This window comes from Natator depressus, chromosome 8 (genome assembly GCF_965152275.1).
Source record: "Natator depressus isolate rNatDep1 chromosome 8, rNatDep2.hap1, whole genome shotgun sequence".
Lineage (NCBI taxonomy): Eukaryota > Metazoa > Chordata > Testudines > Cheloniidae > Natator > Natator depressus.
Genome location: NC_134241.1, coordinates 73,964,727 through 73,981,669, shown reverse-complemented (window position 1 = coordinate 73,981,669; position 16,943 = coordinate 73,964,727). Strand labels below are relative to the sequence as shown.

The 16,943-nt window shown below is 39.6% G+C and overlaps 1 protein-coding gene across 1 annotated transcript in view; it reads left to right on the top strand.

Annotated features, from left to right (window-relative positions):
• The window catches only part of BTBD8 (BTB domain containing 8), a 67,707-nt gene extending 58,949 nt beyond the window's left edge, over positions 1 to 8,758 (top strand). Inside the window, exons 17-18 of the mRNA XM_074961340.1 lie at positions 2,018 to 4,471; positions 5,890 to 8,758. Coding sequence (XP_074817441.1) covers positions 2,018 to 4,471; positions 5,890 to 6,359 — 2,924 coding nt within the window. The 3' untranslated portion in view covers positions 6,360 to 8,758. The remainder of the gene's footprint in view (positions 1 to 2,017; positions 4,472 to 5,889) is intronic.
• Positions 8,759 to 16,943: the final 8,185 nt, after the last annotated feature.

Here is a 16,943-nt window from a genome sequence, read left to right as displayed (position 1 = left end):
TCATTTTTGCTGACAGACCTTAGATGTATTTTTCTGCTTGTTTAATTCTCATGAGGCTGGTGTGTGTGTGTGTCTATGTCTATATCTATATAATATGGCCAGCTATTGGGGAGAACCCTCTTCCCTAATATGCTTTGTGGATCTTTTGTCCTGTGATGGTATCTTAAGTATTCTGCACGTAGAACTTCCATTAAGTTCAGTAGAAATTCTGTATCTGAAACAAGTTCACATACACATTAGAGATCCATGCTGAGGATTGGATGGAAGATATTTCTCCTTTTGTCTACATAATATGTTTTTTATATTTAAAACTGGTTGATTCCAGTGTTCATCATTTATGAATATAGTTTTTCATGCATTCTGTACAATATGTAGTAAAAATATTTCAAAATGATCTTTTCTTTTGTAATCATCTTTTAATTTAAGTGTGTAAATAAGAATTAAACTTTTATAGAGTGCAAAATATAATCACTTCAGTTTGATTGTATTGTAACATCAGAGAGAGTTACAGTGATTGTGGAAAAAACCTAAGTAGGAGGTAGAAAATCAGAACTGCTGATGAATGACTTTGCAAGTCACAGTAATGTGCAGGGAACAAGTGTTACAGGTGAACAAAATTCAACTACTATAAAGACTGTAATGCTCAAATTAACATAATTAGGAAGCTCTTTAGTCACCTAACCGACATTATTTTTCATATTTAGTTGGTCTCATAGTTACAGCCCCAAAGTTATTGATTTGTCACACAAGCCAAGGTATTCCAGCATGTACTGAACTCTAGATGTCAGTAGCACTGATCATCAGTTCTGGAGCACAGGATTGCCTATGGGTAAAAGATAAGTAGTGTTTTACTCATTACTCTTAAGGATTTTGAAATAAAATAAGAGTATATTATGGGATATAAAATATATTAAGTGAAAGTCCAAAGTCCTCAGAGTATTAAGTAAAACCTGACTTATCTTTTCTTAAAAATTCACTGTCTGCTCCATTAATAAGCATCAGTATAGAAATACTGTGCATTCACAGACATGGAAAAAGTATCGTAAGGCAAGGAGAAATCAGTTTAAGGTGCAAGGACAATATACCTTGAGAATTACCTTTTTTAAATCTGCATTTTAACACCTTGGCAACCTACTTTATAACTAGCAAAAAGTATAGTCCATTGTAGCTGTTTTTATAGCAAGTATGGTATGGTATGTAATAACCTTCACTGTGTAGAGACCTGGCTGTGCCAAGGCACAAGAAGGAAAGTAAGGGGTGGAATATTTTCAGCTTGAACACTGCATTTCCTTATTGATTAAATTAGAACCAGAATGCTACTTTAATTCACATTCAGCTAGTAAAGGGGTTCTCAGACTTTTCTACTGGTGACCCGTTTCACACAGCAAGCCTCTGAGTATGAGTTTTATACATTAAAAACACTTTTTTGGATATTTAACACCATTATAAATGCTGGAGGCAAAGCGGAGTTTGGGGTGGAGGCTGACAGCTCACGACCCCCTATGTAATAACCTCGTGACCCCCTAACGGGTCCCGACCCCCAGTTTGAGAACCCTGAGCGAGTACATGAAACATAGGTCCTGTCCATTTATGGTCATTAAAGATCTCACAACACTTTCTGAAAGAGCAGGGGTGTTAATACTGGTGTTTTGGCCATATTACAACTAGAATAAGTACATTCTGCTTACTTAAATTTCCTCTGTAATTTAAATTGAATAGAGTACTCATCACTTCCTAGGTTAAACAGCTGAGCAGTGATTTTTGTGTACCATTAGATAGCAGCTGCTTTCCACTCTAGTAATAGTTGCACTTCAGTAGTGGATGATTCCTACATTTACAGTTTGTAAAGTGCTTTGCATTCAAAGGTCCTATATTAGTGCAAGATATTTTTATTAAATGTTTGTGTTTAAGGTCATTTAATTGTGTAACAAATATTAAATTGAATTACATGCATCCAACTTATCAATAATATAGTTCTCTGACTAGAATGTGTTTTGTTTACTTTTTTATTTGTTAGGACCACAAGGAGATTCACAAAATTCATTAAAATCTGGAATGTTTCCGAAACAAAATGAAGAAAAAAACATGATGCAAAATTTGTCTCAGACAACGCTTTCAGAAAAACAGCCTTCATCTAAGAAAAAGAGTATTAAACAGTCACAAACATCTGCAGTTAAAGCCACTGCAAAAATAATAGGAACACCCAAAAATCAGACCCATTCGAAGAAAGGTGAGACTATAAACAGTAAAGACCCAAAACAGAAAATAGTTACTGGGCAGCCTATATCAAAAGCTCAATCTTCAACACAAAGACATTCAAGAAGTGAATCTCCTGTTGTCCAGAAAAACATGCATAGTCCTGAACAGAAAAGTTCAGAACAAAAACTTGAACAACACACTGCTGCTGCTTTTGCAATTCAGCCACACGACAATAACAAATGCAGCCCTGCAAAACAAAGTAAGTGTGAAAAATCTATGATAGAGTGTAGCAGAGGAGACCTGCTCATGGCATCATGGCAACCTGATCCAAGAAAATTATTGGATCCTCTTGAAAATGGGGAATACAAAGTAGAAACCAAACCTTTTTGTACTCAAGTTAGAGGACAAAATGTTCCTAAGCTGAATATTTCAATGCAAAATGAAATGGAATCAAAACAGGTTTGTGAAGATGAAATTGAATATCTGGTAGATAAAAACAAAGATGATGATAGTACAACTGAATTTAATTGTTATACAGAGCCTAGTAGAAATGCATACTCAGTCATTTGCAAGTATGCAATGCATACTGGCCAAAAACTCCCTAGTTCCGTTTCAGAAGAAAGATTGAAAAAGTGCAAAACTGTTTGTGATTCAGCTCAGAAATACTTGGGATATTCAGGAAACAGCAAAGTACATTTAACACAAGCAATAGAAGACTGTGCAGAACAAAATGAAACCTTAAACACTGAAATGGGCATTAATTATGGAGAAGATCACTTTCCCAGCTTTTCTAAGGTAACAAATGCCTCTAATTCAGAACAAGATGAAAGAAAATCCTCTAAGACTCATGTAAAGGGATTTGCAAAGGCTGGTCAATTGTCTGATAAATCAGCCTTGACCGAATACAGGTCTGCTACAGTAGACTCAGATGCTGCTTCAAAATGTTTCACAGGACAGGTTACAGAAAAATGTTCACCTAAAGATATGGATACTACAGAAACACCAGAAAGCCATGAAAATTCAGAAATTCCCTTTGTGGATCGTTGGAATTTGAGTACAGGTGTGTTGGATCCAAAAGAGAGTCCTGAATCTGATACCGGCAGTGCAACAACATCTTCTGATGATATCAAACCAAGATCAGAAGACTATGATGCTGGAGGCTCTCAGGATGATGAAGGATCAAATGAGAGAGGGATTTCTAAATGTAGCACTATGTTGTGCCATGATTTTCTTGGAAGAAGCAGCAGTGATACAAGTACACCTGAAGAACTAAAGATCTATGACAGTAGTCTAAGAATAGAAGTGAAAATGAAAAAAGAGGGTTCAGATCTTTTCCGTGTTAATTCAACAAGTGATGATGAGATACCAAGAAAAAGATCTGAAGTGTGGTCACATCAAGGTGTATTAAGGTTCAATACTAGGGAAAATGAAAACACTACTTTTGGCAGTGCACAGTTTACTCAGGAAGCGGACCAAGTTTCCTCTTCTGCAGATGAAACAGAAGATGAAAGATCTGAAGCAGAAAATGTAACAGAAACCTTTCCTCCATCTGACCCTCCTACTCAGCCATTCCAAGGAATTGTTAATTTAGCTTTTGAAGATGCAACAGAGAATGATATTGAAAGTCAAGAGTTTTCTACAACTAAAAATTTTAAGCGATCTGTTTTACTTTCAGTAGACGAATGTGAAGAGTTGGGATCTGATGACGGAGACGCTCATGCTCCCCTTCAGCATTCCATAGATTCCCCTACTCCTTCTGATGTTTTTGATAGTGTATCTCAGGAGCATGATGGAAAGACTTATTGTTCAAGGTATTCATTGGAAACTGAAGATGGATTCCTGGAATGCAAACAGCAAGAAAAGGATAGACGTGAGAGATTAGATAAAAGTGAGCACTTTTTTGTAGATCCTCATAACACAGAAATCAAAGGAAAAGATAATCAGGGTGCTTCGGTGACACAACAAAATTGCCCAGAGAAAGCACTCTCAGTAGCAGATAGTCAGTGTTCAATACAAGAGCAAAAGGTAAATAGTAAGAATGAAGAGATTAACGAAATTCAGCAGTGCAATAAACTTTCAGACAATGACACAAAGTCTCAAGAAAGACCATGTCATCTGGACCTTCATCAAAGAGATACTAATTGTGACATGCAAAAGAACAACTCTGCAAAACCTGTAAAACCCTGTAAGAGTCAGTTACTGACTCAGGAAGGTCAAGTGAGAGAGTGTCAAGGAGCACCTACTGAATACACTAATACTGATTTACCTGCAGGTAATGTACAGAAATAGAAATGTTAAGTCCCTCAAAAAATTAAATTAGTAGGTAGAATATTGGAAATGTGATGTCTGAGGTCAAACCATGAACTCTAATTAATAACTGGCTCAAATTTTTTAACAAAACATAAATGCTTTTAATTATTTACTTGTTTACTGAATGCTTGTCCGTTTTGGATACACATTAAATAACTTAATGTTTCAGTGGAAAACTTGAATATTTATACTAGGCAAATCTATTCAGATAGATTTTATGCAGTACTAAAAAGAAAGATTGGGAACAATTCCTTGCATGCTAATTATTTTTGGTCCAATTTAACATTGGCAGCATCAGCTTTTGGTGGGAACTTTTGTATACGTTTTGTCTGCTTTACAACCTATATCATATATTTAAGTGGGATGTGCAATAACTACAGTAATAACCTTACTAAAGTGCACTGAACTGTTTACCTTAACAGCTATATTCATTACTTTTGGAATTTGTTGATATATTGTATTTTACACAAAGATACGGATGCTGATCCTTCTCCCGCTGAATTCAGCGGGATGTTTCCCATAGACTTCAGTGGGAGCAGGTTTGGACCTAAGACTTGCAGTTTACAGGATTACTAAAATTGTTCTAAATTTTACCAGTGAAAACGGATTTCCTAAAAGAGAGATTATATTTGAACCAGTGATCATAAACAAAAAAGCTCTAGCTTGATTCACCGAGTTAGATTATTGTCTAGATGTTTTATCTGTTTTGTCTTTTTAAACCAGTAATTCAAAGTATCCCATTATAAAATACACAATAGTGTCTGAATATATTAACTATTATGTATTCAAAAGTAATGAAATGCTGATGATCTATGTTCAGCAGAACCACAGAAGACCTTTAAAAGTTGTACTATTTTTTTTTAAGTTTGCTTGTCCTTGCCTGCAGCTACCCTTATAATGTGTAGTATAAAATAAGCCTGTGAATAAGCTATTTTGTTTTTCCTTCTCTTTGGAGCTGATATAGCTTACATCACCATTCAGTGATCATATGTTCTTTTTTTTTTTTCCCCCTTCCTTCCCACCCACCTCCTGTTCCAACTTTAAGTTATTGTAGTGAATTAGAAATTCCATGTGCATTGTTTGTTTACATAACTTGTTTTTTCTGTATCAGAAATTTTCTAATTATGAAAGTTTATTGTTAATTACCAGTGGTGATTGCTGCTCTAACTTAATCTGTAAACCAGAATTCGTTTGTTTGGTTGGTTGGCTGGTTTTTTACACAGAAAATAAATGCCTACATTTTGTCAATTTTGTATAAATTTACATTTTTTCTTACTTGTTGGATTGTTTCTGGTGCAATGAGTTAAATTTTGCTCTACAAAGCCCTGAAGGGGGAACATGTGCAATTTTTACATTGTGTAGTATTATGAATTATTGCAGGAGACATAGATGATTATGACGTATTGGCACAAACCTGCATGTATGAGCATCGACCTTCAAAAACCCTTTCTCCAATATATGAGATGGATGTTGGAGAAGCTACTGAGCAGAGGATGGAGTCAGAAAGGGACATTCTAGATGTGGATTTTGAAGATCAGCAATTTGCAGAACGGGACTGGACTCTTCTCAGGCAATTGTTATCTGAGCAGGACTCAAACATTGATTTCAAAAACTCTGTTCCCGAAGACCTTAACTTAGCACAATATCTTATCAATCAGACACTACTTCTGGCACGAGATGGTTCAAAGCCTCAGGGTAAATCACACGTTGATACTTTCAGTAGATGGACTGAATTAATGTCACCACTGGATGATTCTTCAGCAAGCATAACAGTGGCAAGCTTTTCCTCTGAAGATTGTTCTTCTCCTCAAGGGGAGTGGAAAATTCTTGAACTGGAAACCCATCATTAAAGTGATCAAGTGTTTGAAAATGGACTCCAACCCCTGCCCCAAATCTATTTTTTGATGCATTGTTTCCATACAATAATGAAATACTGCATCAGTTAAGAACAGCCAATTCTTGATACTGAGGCAATCTTTCCAATATATTGAGGTAAATACTGGTAATTTATAACCTAGCTTTAGTCACAAATAGAATAATTTTTCAAAGCTGAAATAGATGTTTTTCTAAAATCAACTTTGAGCATGTATTTTCTGGAATTGTTAGAAAAATTAGATGACTTGCAAGAAAAATCTTGGTTTAAACTCCATCTTCTATCCTCTTCCTGTCATTTGTTAATATATTCTTTATTGAGCATGGATTTAACATCTGACTGCATAAGTAGCGCCATTCTTTTCCTTTTTGCTCTTCATACAGTGACTTGGTGATTTTTCAACAATAAAATATTGAGCAGTTGTGTTGAAAGGTGTTGTGTTCCAACAGTACTTTAAATATTAGAAATGTATACTTGCATTTACAGAATGTAAAAAGTTTTGGACTCTATTTACATAAGCCGCTTGTTCAGTTTGTTTCCACCAGATTGATTTTGTATATTTTTTGTTTGTTTTGAACATTTTCAATAATTGTTTTTAAATTGTCATTTATTTAAATACAAGACTACAGAGGTACTGTAAGAATGGTACAGTTCCTCTCTTGGGAACACAAATACATCCCCTTTAGTAAATAATGGTATGGTGTATGAATCAGAATGCTAAGCCTGTTCTAAAATACTGTGTCTAACAGCTCAAAAAGTAGATTCAGTCTGAAGCTTTAGCAGTGGCTCTCTTGCCTTCTTCATTTTAAAAGTCCATGTTTGAAGTGGAATTTTAGTTGTGCTACAACTCAAGACACTTTTGTGCCCCTCCCCTACTGTTTAAGTCATAACTAGTTTATTGGGGTTTTCAAAATCTTTGTATCTTTGTGAGAGTATTAGGGGTTTTGCTGTCTCTTTTTAATCTTTTTAATCTCATAATTTCTATAAAAATTTCCTTCTGGAGGCCCAGTGTCTCATCCTCTTGATTAAGGAGAACCGAGAAGGAAATGCTTCTTACCATGTCTGCTCTGCTCATTCTGCTGTTAAAGAAGATGGCAGTTAAATGACATGAGCAGGGGTTTTTTTATTGTTGTTTTTGAGAATTGGGGTCAATAAGGGGGATGCTTTCCAGGTGAGGGGTATTGGACCATATTCTTCATGCCATACTGAGGCAAAACACAGCAATAAGGATGTTCTTATGTAAACTATACAATATTGCTTCTGCAGATCCCCTCCTGTTGGTCATTAACAGGAGATGTGCCTTCAAATGGGAGTGCTACACTGCAGTAACAAATTACTAAAATGGTGATTTTAAAAAAAAGGCTTTTTTACCAAAAGTCTAACTTGCACTGGTTATAGCCAAGGATAATACAGGCGGGTGTTTTGCAAACTTTTGCACAATTCTGCCAATGCACCTTAATCCTGGTCTGCAGGTATTCCTGTTATCTTAATCCTAGGCTGTTTATAAGAAGAGACTGACAGTAGCCTTGAATTGTGAAGTCGCTTTGAGATGTGGCTAAGCAGTGACTGCTGAACAAACTTTCACTTTTGACCTAATCAGCATTTGATCTCAGATCTCCTGACTTGGAAAGGCTGCTATACACTGACTTTGACTGTCTGTCAATACAATCAACATTTTACTGAAGCAGAATTATAGATCGATAGAGCAAGGATTTTACCTTTTTTTTTTTTAATAGAGAGAGAGGTTAAAGAAAAGACATTAATCTCCCCTTCATGTCTGTGCCCATGATACTTAGAAGGGAGTTCAGTCTTGGCTGCATGCCCATCCCCAGCTTTCTTATAGAGGGTCCTCCCCAAGGGTTCCTGTGAGGAGGCTAGGAGCATCAGCTGGACTCCTGGATATCCTGTCCTAAACCCACAAAGGAAGCTGCATAAATTAATACAGCCTGAGTTTGTGCAAGCTCAGCATCTTAGGCATTGTAGGCTGTATTTGCTCCATTATCCACATTTGGTGGACAGGGGAGGGGAGGTTGCTGCAGCTAGGGGAACTCCCAAAAGCAAATCTCCTCCAAGATTAGGAGAGAGACCTCATTTACCTCCTCCAGTTCTGAGAGGAGCACAGATATTGGAGAATCTTTGGGATAAGGAAAAACCACCATTGTCGTCTATAGAGGGGTAAACCACATAACCTTAAGAGGGGTTCAAAGAACTCAAAATAGAGACGAAACTTGGGTCTCTCTCCCCAACGTGGTTATTCCTGTGTAGGAGACAATAAGGACCATGGAAGGTATAAAATAAAAACATTTAATGAACTCTAAATTGATGAAGGCACAAGAGGGTATTAATTTTTACACAAAATAATATGGGAGAAGAAAAGGTAAAAGATCAGGAGAGTAGACAGCGAATGAAAGAGAAGGATCCTTCTGTGCTCTGTCCCCTTTCCTTTATATTTTCCTGTATTTTTTCAAGTGCAGCTCATATCTGAAAAGTAACTGAAAAATGACGTTTCCCTGTTTGTGTGTCTGACTCCCAGATCAAATATGATTAAGTTACAGTTAAAATAATGTGGGTTTTTGTTTTGTTTTTTTTCTGAATACCAGCTCTCATTTTTTCAGGCTAGAATTTGAAAGTCAACTTGTATTATTTTCTCAGGTCCTCAGTGATATAGGTACAACTTCTTCAGTGGATTGGAACGGGTGTAACTAAGTGGAATTTAGTAAAAAGTTTGTCAACGCACAAGAAATAATAGAATCCAGCTCTCTCTCTCTCTCTCTCTCAGCCATGTTGGCTCTGCAAAACCAACAGGAGTAAAAAGTAGTAGTAGTATTCATTATCTGTATTGCCAAAGTGCCTAGGAGCCCTAGTCAAGGACCAGGACCCCATTGTGCTAGGTGCTATACAAACACAAAACTAAAAGATAGTCTGTACCCCGAAGAACTTAAAATCTCAGTAAGACAAAAGACAACAGATTGATATAGACAGGGGAATACAAGAAAATGATGAGAACAGATAAGAAACATCTGTCTGAGTGACAGGAGAATGAGGAGAATTGGAGGAGGAGGAGAAGAAAGGGAAAGTAAACCAAGGGGATGGAGAAGGCCACGTATGTCAACTTTTTCTTGGAAGAACTTAACTGTAGCATCTAACATAATTACAATAAAATCAGCAGATATGGCTGTGATGCTCACAGGGAATAGATCAGTTGAGTAAGAAGGTCCTCCTTTTAAGTTCCTTGGAGGCAATTGGTAAAGAAAAGCAATACTGATGCTGTCCAAGAAATATGTCCAGTTTGCAAGATGGCAGTTCTGGCCAGCATGAAGCCTCTCTGTACGTCTTGAATAAGTGTGGGCTATATTTTTATTTTTGAACTCTACTTCAAAGTTGCATTGAATTTTTGAAATGCCATAATTCTGTTTTCCACTGCCCTCTACCTGAAGATTGAGTCCAGGATCTGGCCCCCTTAACCTTTTTGTGTGTTAACGTCTTCCCGGAAATACAACCTGTAAATTAAAAACCTGTTCTAGCTATATATTGCTGGCGGCGGAGACTATTTTAAACCTTTGATACCATGTTATTGCCATCTGGAAATTCATTATCAACATGCTTACTGCATTTGTTCCAAAAAATCTAATCCCTCTGTTTGAAGGTGTTAAGACTTATTACTATGTCTTTCAGCATTGCCTGCCATGGAACATAAACAATTAAGAGGGCACAATCTTGCTCCCATTAAAGTCAAAGGTAAAACTCCCATTGATCTCAGCTGGAGTAGGTTCAGGGCCTATGTGACTAAAGTGCATGTAGTATAAATGCAGGGGTTTTTTGTACATGTACTGAATAGTTCTATATCTCTAGTCTGCTAAGTTCTAATATTTTAGATGTAGGGATGATTTATGGCAAAGAATATTTAACCAAGTATAATTGTGTGTATTATGCTGATATTCATGATTGGATTATTAACTGTTCTACCTTGGTATATCACGCTCTTTCCAGCACTAAGCAGAACTGAAGACAAAAAAAAAAATACAGGAATTCAGGGCAAGTGGCTCTGTAACAAAACTAGTGATGACTACACAGGACTAGAGGTGGGAAATGGGCTTTTAAAATGACATCCATTATGACTACAAGCTTTTATCTCTTGCAGAAATTTTGTAACTGTTTTCATGAATCTATTGTTGATGACAAGCTGTGGTGGAGGATTCTACAGCACAATTAGAAATACTGCTGTTTCACTGCAAAAAATTCTATACCTACTTAATGACAGGTTTCAGAATAGCAGCCGTGTTAGTCTGTATTCGCAAAAAGAAAAGGAGTACTTGTGGCACCTTAGAGACTAACATTTATTTGAGCATAAGCTTTCGTGAACTACAGCTCACTTCATCGGATGCATTCACGAAAGCTTATGCTCAAATAAATTTGTTAGTCTCTAAGGTGCCACAAGCACTCCTTTTCTTTATACCTACTTAAGTTAGTATCCAGACTCTGGCCAGGGGGTGTATTTCAGGGAGCTGAACCTGGTGCACTGGAAAATGAACTTCATTAGAAGAATAATCAACTTAAACTAAAAACAAACAAACAAACAAAAAACCCACTTCCATCTGAAATTTTTTTCCTACAGTTATTACCAATAATTGAAAGAGCCTGGAGCAGAAAGTACAACTCTTCTGATCTTTCATTTGACAGCCTTCTGTCTACATTCAGTTTCACAGTTTCCTCTGTGTAGTCAGACCACAATCTTGCAAACATTTAAGCACGTGCCTGTCTTTGAACTACTTGTATGAGTGAAGTTAGGCACATGAAGTATTTGCGTGATTGGGCCCTTAGTCATTTCTCCATGTTTTTCTTTCATCCGTTGTGTACAAGAATTGCACAAACATGTTTTAAACTTCATGAAGTGTTTGTAAAATCACAAAAATTGGCAGGGGAACTAAAAAGTAGGTGTAATACCTGAAACTATTTTTAATTCCCAATGGGATCCTGATTGGACTCTCTGGGTGCCACAATAGTATAAATACTTAGTTCCATTATTATTAATATTATTATATGCTGTTTTCCTGCTCTCCCTGGTTACTGCACAGACATTCCAAGGTAAGAAATCTGCCTCAATATGTGATCCTATTGGTACTTCAATTGTGATTTCAAAGCTGTAAGAAATGTAACTGCAAGGCAGGTGGGAAGCTTGAATTACAGCAAGGCTAGAAATGTTTTCAGATTCTATTTCCATTCCTATTGAAAAAAATACTCAATTATTCAAGGGATTTTGTACCGTGCCTAGTAAGATTCTTACTTAGATATAAGTGGTCAAAATAGTTTGTGTTAACTTAAAAAAAAAAAAGTCTGAAAGGGAAGGAAATATGTGCACAGTCTATTCAGTAAGTTTGAGATAATGCGTCACATGTATCTCTTGGTGCCTAAAGTTAGGCACCATCTCCATATTTAGCCACCTGAGTGGCCTTATTTTTTTCAGAAATGTTGAGCCTTTGCTGCTCCCATTAAAAATCTGGCCATTGTTATGTACGTGCCTATATATGGAGATGGATGTCTAACTTCAGGCACCCAAAATGAAACTTTTAGCCAGTATTGCTTCAAATTTTTGTTTCACTTTCACGATGTGATTCATTCCATAATGCTGAGTTTGGCAAAGCTTTGCCTGAGCACTGTTTAATATATTATATCACAAGACTCCAGCCTTCTAGTGCCCTTTGAGTGTTTTATACTGGTAGGGCAAATATATGATTGTCAGACTTGTGCTAGAGTATTGAATAAGATCCATTTTGTTTGTTTATAAATCTGAGAGTAGTATTGTATTCAGTACAATATCATCAGTGTACATAACACTGATATGTCAGGGACAGGCCAATGTGTACATCAGATCCAATGTAGCAGTGTAAAATCTCTATATAGTTTTATCTTTCATACAATCTTAAAATAACTACCAACCAGCAGTCATATCATGCTCAGACCCCATAAATTACTTATGTGGCAGACAGACTCATCTGAGTGTCAGACCTTTCTACCTTCCACTAATTGATCTACTTTTTTTTTTTTTTAAACTGTAGAATAGAAAACATTTTCTGGACTGTTATGCTCCAGTTCTTGATAGATCTCCTACATATAAACTAGGATACATTATGAGAGAAGGTACAGTTTCACTTCCAGCAAACCATGGCTTTAGGGTCCTAAAATAGCTGATCACCCAGTGGTTTAGAGTTGTTTGATAGCTTAAAAAACAAACTGAAAATGTGCATGTTTTCTACCTGTTTGCCTTTTAAACATTTAGCCCACATTGTGATCCTAGGGATAAGTAACTATCTGCATCTCCAAATGATGAATAGTGAACATGCACTTCTGTTTCTAAAATTGCTGTACAGTTGCTTAGTCCTACAAGCCTTCTCCATTTATGTATAAAATGGAAAATAAACCCTGTATGTAACTGAAATGCTGAGTCTTTGTACTTCATTGCACGTGGGGTGTGGCAGAGCTCCTTCTCCGCCTTGGTAGGTTCCACACTTCCTCTTAGCAATGGGCTGGGTCATTCCCCACACCCTTGGGTTTACTGTCCCCCTCCTTGTCTGAGTAGGGTTTCCTCCCGGCCTCCCTGACAGGGGAGGGGGAGGAGAGCCTCTTAGTCTCTGGTAGCTCCTCCGGGTGTTGTGGCGGCAGGCCAGGCACCCAGTTCAGTCTCTCCCATCTGGCAGGGTCTCTTCTTCCCAAACCTTTGGGTCCCAGAAAGGATATACGCCCTGTTGGGCAGGGTTTCCCCTGCTCTTCACCTCTGTACCGTGAGGTCTGTCTGCTGACATTTCTCAGGGTCTGCACCATCTGGCTCTCCAGTAGCACACCTGCTCCCCACAGCTCTTATTGCATGCCCCTATCTGACTTGAGGGGAGGCTCTTAACAGGTTCTGGCAGGCCCTTGATTGGCCCCAGGTGTCCTAATTAAGCTGGAGTAACCCCTGTTCAATTACCATGGGAACATGGACCTGCTTATCTTGGGGCTAATATACCCGCCTTCTATGGAAGCTCTTTTATTTCCATCCGAGAGGTCTTCCGCGAGACCTCTCCAAGCTGCCGGTCTTCTACCAGGACCTCCTCCGAACCTGGAAGCTGGTCTCGGTGACCAGGTCCATGGCGGCCACCGAGGGGGCAGATCTCCTCATGGAGCCCCTGATACACAATCTTCATCTTTGTGTGCAGGTGGCGGAGCCACCCTCCGTGTGCCAGAGTTTGGTCCTGGCAGAAGTTACCAGGATCGGAGACCTCCTGGACTACGACTACGACTCCTATGTGCTCAGCTGGCACATGCGGCTCCTTCATGTAGCCATGAGCACAGGCATGTACCTGGCACGGTTCACCCCTCTTCCTGACGCTTGCGGTGTGCGAGAGACCCTAGCACATGTCTATCTGCAGTGTGCCAGGTTGCAGCCGCTCTTCCGGCTCCTCCAGAACCTCTTGTTGAGGTTCTGGCTGCACTTTTCCCTGCACCTTTTTACATATGCATACCCCATCCGTGGCCCCACAAAGTCTCAAGACTACCTCATCAATCTCCTCCTAGCCATGGCCAAAGTGGCCATTTATAACACCAGGAAGAGGAGGTTGGCTGGGGGGTGGAAGGGCTGCAACTGTGGGACCTGTTTTCATTCTTTCATCCGTCCACGCATCCGGGCAGCGTCCACTGGCTTCTTGGATGCTTTTGAGGAGCAATGGGCGCTGTCCGGGGTGTCGCCTTCCCATTCCCTAGTTTTGGCCCTTTGACCCCCACACCTGTTCCTGTTTTTTTTCTTCATTGTCCCCCGACTTTAGTTGAGTTCTGGACTCAGTAGCTCCTCCTCAGGCTGGGGGAGGGGCCTTTAGCTGTGGGCGGGCTTATACCCACCCACTTCCCAGCACCCAGTAGGACCATTCTGGGTTGCAACCCCTATTCCGGCTCCTCCTAGACATCCTTTTACGTTTCTGGCTGCACTTTTCCCCTCACCTTTTCATATACACACACCCTACCCATCACCCCACAAAGTCACGGGACCTCCTTGTCAACCTCCTCCTCGCGTTGGCCAATGTGGCCATTTATAAGACCAGGAGAGGAGATTGGCTGAGGGGGTTTCCTGTGACTGTGGGGCCTATTTCTGATCCTGCCTTCGCTCACATAGCCGGGGCAGAGTTCCTCTGGGCAGCGTCCACTGGCTCCCTTGACACCTTTGAGGAGCAGTGGGTGCTGTCCGGGGTTCTCTGCTCGGTGTCCCCTTCAGGTTCCCTTTGTTTGACCCTTTGACCTTCACACCTGTCCTTGTTATATTTTTGGTTGTCCCCCATAATTATTTGAGTTCCTGGACCTTGTGGATCCTCCCCACAGGCTGGGGCAAGGTCCTTTAGCAGTGGGCAGGCTTCCGCCCACCCACTTCCCAGAACCCAACATGAGACCACTCCCCTATAGCTGTCTGGCCTGACCCTGTCACGGGGGTAACATGAAAGGATAGCTAGAACCACTGTCCTCACTTCTTTTTCTATTGCTGAAAAGTATAACTTTCCTCCTTTTTCAGCTGATTTGCGGCCCATGAGTTGCCTTGTTCTTCTGTAAAGGGAAGCACCACCATTTCCTGGGTGCTCATTTTCTGTGTCATCAGGGAATAGCGTAGCAGAGGCTGTGCAAAGACAAAATCTATAGGAGACGGAGATGAGAGACCTTGTGCCTACCCCAAGAGTCCAATATCAAGAAATTTGTGCCTACCCCAGAACACGTGAGAACTGGCCTGGAGATTGAGGAAGCACTGCTATTGGGAGTATCTTGACTAATTAGTGCAAAGCCATTTAATCTAATTTATCTAATCATTTATATCATGATCATCACCATCATAGCTGAGAGTAGGAGCCCCAAGTGCCATTTGACAGATGTAGGAAGGGATTCTCAGCTCTGTACCTAGAGGTGATTTGATCAGTAGCCAGACATGAACCTGCCCTCTCCTCCACTACAGTCTTCCCTAAATGGGGGAATCCAACCCAGTGGGTGAGAGGCTGGAACTGGTGAGAGATACAAAGGTAGGCCTGGCAAAATGTCAAAAAGCCTCCCTGAGCAGAGCCAAGTGTTGCCAATAAAATGACTGTATCTGCACTTCAGGGTTTGTGTCCAATTATTCTCTGTAAAGGGAAGCTTAAAATAATTTTTCCAAAATCAGTTTTCTTTTCACTTGTCTAATTGACAGTGTGAGTCTGTTCAGAGGAATCAGTCAGTGTATGCCTCTGTTAAATCGACACATTTCAAAGAGTCCACAGCCTTAGTTGAACTGCAGCTCCTCAAATGACTTCAGATGCACATCTTGAAATCTCTTCTTAATCTGCTTGTACATTCCACTCAGAACGTGGTGCATTTTCCACCCTCGTAAAACTCCCAAATTGGTCTACAAAGTTCAGTGAGAGTTGAATGTTTGTTCTCTACACATTCACATTTGTGCTTTTTCCTGTGTTCTAAGGAGTAGGCCCCACATGCAATGCAGTTCTGATGGGCAAGTGGGGAAGGCAAGATTTGGGAAGTATATGCAGGGAGTGCCTTGCATGTTCCTGAAGGCTTGGGGTTCAAGGAAAGAGCTGGATTAAGAGCAGTGAAGCCACCAGTGCCTGGATCAAATAGCAATTGCCCTTTCTTCTCTTCTGCATAGGAAGGCCCAGGAGTAGCAGGGGCTACAGTAGTCTCAGGACTACAACAGTCAAGAAGTGGCTTTGCAAACTGGAGGGGAAGAAGAAGAACTGCTCCTCTCTTTACCCTTTGCATTGCTCCCATCCTCTCACATCAAACCTGTCTACTCAGGCTTGGCATAGGTATGGTGTGGGGAAGTATTTAGCCCCAAAGTACTAATTATCACTTGATTCCTCAAAACCAAAACTTTTGGCATGTGGGCTGTAATACTTTGCTCTCATTTCAGTTGTTGGGTTTAGTTTTAGTGTGTGGGTGTTGGGTGGTGTTGGTTGCCTGTGATATACGGAAGGCCCGAATAGATATTCTAGTGGTTCCTTCAGGCCTAAAACTCTGACTCTTGGGCAATGTATAGAAGCATGTGAGGCTACCAGGGCAGGTAACAGTCTTCTTGAGGCCTTCACTGTCCAGGATAGTCCCATTTCCTGTGTCTGAGTCTCTGTTTGTTTAAACAACCCTGTACCATTTATATGGAGGTATCCTACTTCATATCACTAAATTAGTGCAAATATGTCCTCCTATCAATACTCAAACCCAGTTGCAAGTCAATGTTTAAATGTGCCATTTGTATTTCTCATGTCTGCATGGGTTTAATATATGTTTCATGGGAGGGGTTAATTTAATAGTTGCAGCCAGGGAAGTGCAGTGTTATACTTTTTTGGTAGGTCTACAAATACTGATCCTTTCATCACACTGAGTTTACGTATTTTTCTAAACTGACTGGCCCGCTCATTTTTAGATTAATAATGCAGACAATACCCTTGGCTACTTTGTAGTTTGTGCTGCCATGGTTTACATATATAATACAGTACAGCTGCTGAGAACTATCATATTTTGACAATTTTGAGCAATCTTCTCTCCCTTTGAAGACTTCCTAGAG